This window comes from Catharus ustulatus, chromosome 5 (assembly GCF_009819885.2).
Source record: "Catharus ustulatus isolate bCatUst1 chromosome 5, bCatUst1.pri.v2, whole genome shotgun sequence".
NCBI lineage: Eukaryota > Metazoa > Chordata > Aves > Passeriformes > Turdidae > Catharus > Catharus ustulatus.
The window spans coordinates 24159871-24168323 of record NC_046225.1 but is presented as its reverse complement, the minus strand read 5'-3'; the positions used below and the strand labels follow the sequence as shown (position 1 = coordinate 24168323).

The 8453-nt window shown below is 42.4% G+C and overlaps 1 protein-coding gene across 1 annotated transcript; it reads left to right on the top strand.

Annotated features, from left to right (window-relative positions):
- The first annotated feature begins 3001 nt into the window (after positions 1–3001).
- Positions 3002–8399, top strand: GIMD1 (GIMAP family P-loop NTPase domain containing 1). Its single transcript, XM_033060549.1, has 2 exons — positions 3002–3394; positions 7801–8399. Exons 1-2 carry the CDS (start codon positions 3002–3004, stop codon positions 8068–8070), a joined length of 663 nt encoding a protein of 220 aa, XP_032916440.1. The 3' UTR covers positions 8071–8399.
- Positions 8400–8453: the final 54 nt, after the last annotated feature.

Here is an 8453-nt window from a genome sequence, read left to right as displayed (position 1 = left end):
TGTTCTGCATCCAGCTGGGCAAGCTGTATTTTGCATACAACACTCACCTACTTCTGGCGTTCTAGTTTTTTTAGTAGTCTAAATCCTTGTCCATTCCAGCTTAAATTATCTAGTTGGTTGTGACTGCTAGGACGTATATGACCTCAGATGTCATAGGGGGGCATTACTGTGCAAAGAAACAGTCCAATGAAAAACACAGATCTAGACTGGCAATTTAACCAAAGTCAAGATCTATAATTTTATGAGACTGACCTACCCTTCTGCTTTGCAATTGAGTGACCCCTCATCCAGCCTTCTTTGAGTTTGTATTCACCAGCATGAGGGACCTTGTCATACACTTTATATATAAATGTGCCTTGAGACACAAAGGCTGTGCACAGCACAGAGCTCTCTCTAAGGCAGTGGGAACTATGAGAAGTTGCCTCAGGTACACACACAATACAGGGAAAGATTTCATGTCTGACTTCTCACTAGAATAGGCAGGCTCAAGAGCACTTCCCTAGGTGCTCTTAAAAACATTCAGTAACAAATTTTTTTATGCAGCCACCTTCAGCCACGTAACACAAACAATCAACTCATTCATGATGAATGATGTGAATTCATACACGGAGCTCCTACCTTCTGCCAGAGCACTGGTTGTGCTTGTGGCTTCACAGCAGGAGACAATGGGCTTCTAGATGAACTGCAGTCGCCCTTCACTGCCGTGGCTGGCAGGAGCAGTCCCGGTACTGTGGTAAACCAATACTTTCAGGCTCGCACACAGAGCTACACTTCGGATGACAATGTCCCCAGCAGGACTGGGCTCTAGAAAACACATTCCTCAACTCCTGCCACCACATACAGCTTACATACCACATTTGTGTTCTTACTGACAAGTATCTTAATACCCTTGCAGTAAACTTGTGGCTGCATCCCCTGGGATTTACTCAGAGATGTGATTGATGCTTGTAAACAGACAGGACAAGCTCATCCACTCTTCCATTCTATAAATATAACCTGGTCATTACAGCAAAAATTTGCATTTGTTTTCTGACTGGTTACTTCTCACATGTGAAAAATTGCCAAAAAAGTAAGTGAGAGGTCCCTTCTGGAAAATCTTCTACCTCTGGTCTTAATGCTACTATAGCATGGCAAATAATGATGCTTGCAAGAGAAAGGTATTACACCAACAGCCAACAGCTAATGCACATGACTGGCAGCTCTGTAAGCAGCCTTCAGTTTTCTTCCTGGTCACAAATAATTTCTGTCTTTTATTATATTTGTTATTATTTTAATCCATCTTTGACTTTATATCTGCAAATTATTTACACTGTGCTACGAAAATACTGCAATTAATAATAATTCACTGCAATAGTAAGAGAGAGTGCATTTCCTATTCACATGCATGTATGAAGAAATTACTTCAAAAACAGTATTTGCAGCTAAGTTACAAAAATTCAACAGTGCCAATTACTCACCAAACATGCAACTGAATGAGGATCTATCAGTAATAGATTAACCAGATTAATGTGTACGTAACAGTCTCAGTGTGGTACGGTGCTGTTGTTAGTTTCAAAGTTCACATATGAACTTCTTTTTACACTGCACATGTTGTTTATGAATGAAGCCTGAATGAAAAGAAGAAATTAAGGGAAAATAAGGTAAGTGACCCAAAATGAAACTAATCTAAGTATTTAAATGTAGATTGCTTATAGGGAAAAACTCCCAAATCTTTGATTATTATGTAAAAAAGGAATAGCCAAATCCATGTCCACTAGTTGCTATTATTATGCTACAAAGTGTACGTTACATATCTAGACTGATGAATAACTGAAGTCAACCATTTCATAAGATGTCTTACTTAAAAGGAAATTGACCATTAAAAAAATCCACAAAAACCTCACTGTGAATTTAGTAAGGAAGATTATCATGTACATATTCAATGCTGCCTGTAACAAAATCAGTACACTAATAGGTCTTGCATCTTCAGTGTTGTATTGAAGTTATTTCAAAAGATTGATTCAGGCGTGGAAATATGAGAGAGAAAGCTTAAACTGCACAGCAAGAATCTAAATAAATTAATCACAGGAAATTCCAGTCTAAAATTATCTATGATCTCTATATGAGTACCTACACATAGTATCTTAGAAAGAAAAAAATTTCTTTCTGAAGTTCACATACCACAAAGAGAAACTTAAATACCAGTATTTGCCACTATGGTTTTACCTTCTGAAGCACATCTCAATTTATTTAAATAACAAGTTTTCCTGTTAGATGACCAGCACACACCAAAACCCCTTTGGATACTGGGTTACAGAAAAGTACAAAGAGAATTAGAGATCTTGTTTATGAACAAATAGAGTAACTGGAAATGATACCAAGCCAATGATACCAAGCCAACTCCCTCACTCTATTGACCAGACTATGCTTTTCTTTTCCACTTACTGTGATAATAAGCCGGTTTTCATTTCCAAAATCCCATTTTCATGAGATTGTATATTTCAGCTCTTCTCCTTTTTGTAAATTGAGATATTTATCTGCATCAGAAAGCCCTTTCAGACTACTGCCTATTTCAACGTCAGTGGCAGCTGATGAAAGACATATTTTAAGCTGTTCTCTGCTGTGAAAAATTGCTTCCTTAAAATCTACTTCTCCTTGATCATTCTTTTGCTTAAAACAAGTATTTACATCCTGAAACATTGCCTCTTAATAATAGTAGCACCTATTTGTCACCATTGTCTTCTTCCATCCCTAGTTTGCCTCCTTTTCCTAACCTACTACTTTCCCAGAGTGGCAAGAGTGCTTTCCACGGTTGTTCCCAATTCCTCCCTTCTCTGTTGCCTCTCTGCAACTCTATTTTGCTTCCCAAAACTCTTTTCACATTTCAGACAGAGAAAAACACTCAAAAGACACTGAATATTGGAAATTCTTGCCTGTTTGTTTTTTTTTTTTCCCCACGATGTTATCTGAAGCACCTTATGTTATTTGTACTTAGTGACAGGTTTGTGGATAAAAGCAGACAATGGCAGACAGCCATGAGATGACCATCAACCTTGTTGTTCTTGGAAAAACTCAGACTGGCAAAAGTGCTGCTGGGAACAGCCTGTTGGGCAGCTCAGACTTTGAGAGCCGTCTCTCCCCCAGCTCTGTGACTACGTGTTGCAGCCTCGGACGCAGCGGTCGAATTTTGGGGCTCATACGGAGAAATGGCTGTGAGTCAGCTCTCCGTGTTCGAGTACTGGACACTCCAAGCTACCCTCACAGTGCTCTGAGCAAAGAGCAAGTGAGAGACATGGTGAGAGCAGCCCTGGTTCAGCACTTCGGGGAGGAAGGCCTGCACTTGGCTCTCTTGGTCCTGAGGTCTGACCTGCCTCTGTGTCCAGATGAAAGCAATGACACAGTTCAGCTCATCCAGGTAACCAAAAACTAATAGAAGTCTCTGCCCTAATTGCAACTCTTTCATCTTCAGGTGCCAATACCTACAGAAGATATGACTGGAAAGGTGAAATTTTTTTTTCTTAACAACAGCAAGTGGCACATATTAATTTCCAAACAAAGATAATAATTGATTTTGACTCCTAGCAAATCAAAGCTCTATTCTCTCTTTCTGAAACTGATAAACCAAGACTTCCTCGAGCAACTTAAAGGAAAATTTTGTATGCATTTAATATTTTTCATCCCTAGTGTCTAAAACAGATTAATCACTGTCAATACACCTGGTCTTTTTAACACCCCACTTACCTTGGAAGTAGATGGACATCTGGTAAAGTAGTTTTACATACCTTAGCATTTAGGTTGCAAAGTCAAGATCACTGCAATGTCCTTTATCACCAAGGTAGGCTTCTAGTCATATACAGGACTTAGCAGGATTGCACCAAAGTTGTAAATTAAAGCCCAACCTCTCTTATTCCTACTAAAAGAAGGGTAGTAGTAGTGGATGACTCCCTTCTGGAGGGAACAGAGGGCCCCTTATGTTGACCAGACCCGTCCAACAGGGCAGTCTGCTGCCTCCCTGGGGCCAAGGTAAGGGACATCGCTGAGAGACTCTCCAGACTGGTCCAGCCCTCTGATTATTACCCACTGCTTATACTCCAGTCTGGCAGTGATGAGATTGAAAAGAGGAATGTTAGGGCATTTAAAAGGGACTTTAGGGTACTGGATAAAGTGGTTGATAGTGGTTGATAGGTAGTCTTTTCCTCAGTCCCCTTGGTGGCTGAGATTAACTGGGAAAGGAATAGGAGAACTCATATCATCAACAAGTGGCTCAAGGATTGGTGTCATCGGAAAAATTTCGGATTTTTTGATCTTGGGGCAACTTTCATGGCACTTGCCATGCTGGAACCAGATGGGATCCAACTTTCAGTTAAAGGCAAAAGGTTTTTAGCTCACGAACTGGCAGACCTTGTTGAGAGGGCTTTAAACTAGGCTTGAAGGGGGAGGGGGGTGCAGCTGGGCTGTCTGGAAGCAGGCCCAAGGTGGTAAGCCTGTGCTAGGGGGGAAATCAGTAGCCCAGCTGAGGTGCATGAATACTAATGCACACAGCATGGGTAATAAACAAGAAGAGCTGGAAGCCATGGTGCAACAGTAGAGCTATGATGTAGCTGCCATTGTAGAAACATAGTGGGATGACTCACACAACTGGAGTACTGCACTGGGTGGCTACAAGCTTTTCAGAAGAAACAGGAAAGGGAGAAGAGGTGGAGGCATGGCCATTTATATTAGGGAGGCTTTTGATGCCATAGATGTTGAAACTAATGACAATGAAGTTGAATGCCTGTGGGTAAGAATAAAGGGCAAGGCCAACAAGGCTGACATCCTACTGGGAGTCTGTTATCATCCTAATCAGGAAGAAGAGGTGGACAACTTATTCTATAAGCAACTAGATAATATTTCAGGATCATCAGCCATTGTTCTTGCAGGGGACTTCAACTTGCCAGACATCTGCTGGGAACTTAATACAGCTGAAAAAAGGCAGTCCAGGAAGTTTTTAGAGTGTGTGGAGGACAACATTTTGATGCAGCTAGTGGGTGAGCCCATGAGGGGAACGGCTATGTTAGATCTGCTGTTTGCAAATAGAGATGGGCTGGTGGGAGATGTGGTGGTTGGAGGTCTCTTGGGGCATAGTGATCATGAAATTATGAAGTTCTCGATATTTGGTGAAATGAGGAGGAATATCAATAAGACTTTTACTCTGGATTTCCAGAGGGCAGACTTTGGCCTTTTCAGGTGACTTATTCAGAGAGTTCCTTGGGAAGCAGCCCTTAGAAACAAAGGAGTTCAGGAAAGGTGGGCATGCTTCAAAACAGAGATCTTGAGGGTACAGGAACAAACTATCCCCATGTGCTGAAAGGGGAGCTGACAAGGCAAACATCCAGCCTGGCTGGGCAAGGAGGTTTAGGAGGAACTTAGGAATAAAAAGAGGATGTATCATCTTTGGAAGGAGGGTCATGTCCCTTAAGAAGTATTTAAGGGAGCTGCTAGAATACGTAGGAAAAAATTTGGAGAGGCCAAAGGTCTGTTTGAACTAAAAATGGCAACTTCTGTAAAAGATAATAAGAAATGTTTCTACAAATATGTTCATGGTAAAAGGAAAGTAGGTCCAGCCTTTGTTCCTTACTGGATGAGGGAGGAAAATTAGTAACTGCAGATGAGGAGAAGGCGGAAGTGCTTAACCTTCTTTGCCTCAGTCTTTAGTAGGAAGATAGCTTGTCCTCTGGACAACTGTCCTCCTGGGATGGTAGATGATGCCAAGGAGCAGAATGGTCTCCCTGTTATCCAGGAGGAGGCAGTCAGAGAACTGCTGAGTAGTTTAGATGTTCATAAATCTATGGGCCCAGATGGGATTCACCCCAGGGTGATGAGGGAGCTGGCAGATGAGCTTGCAAAGCCTCTCTCCATCATTTATCAGCAGTCCTGGCTCACTGAGGAGGTTCCAGATGACTGGAAGCTGGCCAATGTGACATCCATTCATAAAAAGGGTGGCAAGGAGGATCCTGGTAACTATAGGCCAGTTACCCTGACTTCAGTACCTGGTAAAATTATGGAACAGTTTATACTGAGTGCCATCACACAGCACTCACAGCATGGCCAGGGTATCAGACCCAGCCAGCATGGGTTTAGGAGGGGAAGGTCATGTTTGACTAACTTGGTCTCCTTTTATGACCAAGTGACCCACCTGGTGGATGTAGGAAAGGCTGTAGATGTTGTGTACCTGGATTTCAGCAAAGCCTTTCACACTGTCTCCACAGAATACTCCTGGAAAAGTTGGCAGCCCATGGCTTGGGCAGGAGCACTCTTTACTGGGTTAAGAACTGTCTGGATGGCCAGGCCCAGAGAGTGGTGGCGAATGGAGCTGCATCCAGCTGGAGATCAGTCACCAGTGGTGTCCCTCAGGGGTCTGTGCTGGGGCCAGTTCTGTTCAATATTTTCAGTGATGATATGGATGAGGGCATTGAGTCTTTCATTAGTAAATTTGCAGATGACACTTAGCTGGGAGCGTGTGCTGATCTGTTGGAAGACAGGAGGGCTCTGCAGAGAGACCTGGACCAGTTGGATGGATGGGGAGAATCCAATAGGATGAGGTTTAACAAGTCCAAGTGCCGAGTCCTGCATTTTGGCCACAATAACCCCCTGCAGTGTTATAGGCTGGGGATGGTGTGGCTGGACAGTGCCCATGCAGAAAGGGACCTGCGGGTGCTGGTCAACAGCCAGCTGGCTACATGAGCCAGCAGTGTGCCCAGGTGGCCAAGAAGGCCAATGGCTCCTGGCCTGGATCAGGAATAGTGTGGCCAGCAGGAGCAGGGAGGTCATTCTTCCCCAGTACTCAACACTGGTGAGGCTGCACCTTGAGTGCTGTGTCCAGTTCTGTCCCCTCAGTTTGGGAAGGATGTTGAGACGCCTGAGCACATCCAGAGGAGGCAATGAGGCTGGTGAAGGTTTTGGAACACAAACCCTGTGAGGAGTGTCTGAGGGAGCTGGGGTTGTTTAGCCTGGAGAAAAGGAGACTCAGAGGGGACCTTATCACTCTCTACAACTTCCTGAAAGGTGTTTGTAGTCAGGTGGGGGTTGGTCTCTTTCTCCAAGCAGCAACTGACAGAATGAGAGGACACAGTCTCAAGCTGCGCCAAAGGAGATACAGGTTGGATATTAGAAAAAAGTTTTTCACTGAAAGAGTGATAAAGTACTGGAAGGGTCTGCCTGGGGAGGTGGTGAAGTCACCACCTCTGGATGGGTTTAAGAAAAGACTGGATGTGGCACTTGGTGACATGGTCTAGTGGAGATGTTAGGGCATGATGATCTTGAAGGTCTCTTCCAACCTAGTCATTCTGAGATTCTGTGAATTTTTCTGTACTTAATGAAATAAAAGCAGCTTGTTCTCTTCATTCTTTTCTACCAGATAAATCACAGAAGCTGAAGACAAATTCTCTGGCCCATTATTTAAGGTGCTGCATTTGATATGTGTTTTTCCTGAATTGCTGAGAATAGTTTAGTTTTATGGATCTCAGTTGGAACTTAAGTTGGTGTTACACAGGAATTCATAATTTATTTTTTAAAAAAAAGGTGACTTGGCGTTTTTCAAAAAAATTTTTCTAAGACCTGTAAACACCATAGCAATATGGATATGTGGTAACCACTGATTTCAAACTAATGTGTGACACATTTAAGACCCAGAAATTTCAGCAACTCTGATAGTATGAACTGAATTACTGCCAGGGAAAAAAAAACCTATACATGTAACTGGTCTAAATGTACTAAATGTATGAAATAGGAGCGAGGAAAAGAAATAAGAGACAACTAGTTAAGATTTGCTTTTCATTACAGGAACTTCTGGGGCCCACATGGAAGGATTTCACTGCAGTTCTACTTACTCATGCAGACAAGGCAGAAGAGGCTGGATACAATGAGGAAACATACTTGCACAGTGCCACAAGTACCCTCTTGTCACTTTTGAGCTCAGTACAGCATAAATACATTTTCTTAGACAACCACAACAGGATAATTAAAGAGGAAAGAAATATTATCTTAAGAAAGCTCTTGAATTTTATACGAAAAAATAATTATCAAGTACTACTTAAACACAGGAAGGAATAAAATTAGCTTTAAGGTGCTTACTTGTCTATATTTTTACGGTAGGTAACATCTAACAGAAGTGAAAGCCATCAACTGGAGAACTCCACAACCATACCAAACTAGAAGAATAAAAACAATTGTCATCTTCACTAACCAACTGCTAGTCCTGCAATTAGCACGCAAGGAACACAGCACAATATTTTCCTTTATTTCCTTCAGCTCTTGATTAATAGAAGCTCTACACCTTCAAGCTGTCCAGAAAATTTACTTGCCTGCCTGTGGTCCCACCACAAACAAGCCTTGGCAATTGTTATGAGCACTGAGTCATTAAAAACTTCTGAAAACACACAACCTCAAGGACGATAGGCCTAGTGAATGAGCGAATTGTCAAAATGTTGGAGATG

What these genes read in the sequence shown, in the direction of transcription:
- GIMD1 (XM_033060549.1), top strand. Translation starts at nt 3,002, where the DNA reads ATGGCAGACAGCCATGAGATGACCATCAACCTTGTTGTTCTTGGAAAA. An exon ending in ACACAGTTCAGCTCATCCAG is followed by an intron (nt 3,395 to 7,800) that starts GTAACCAAAAAC and finishes TTTTCATTACAG; the next exon opens with GAACTTCTGGGGCCCACATG.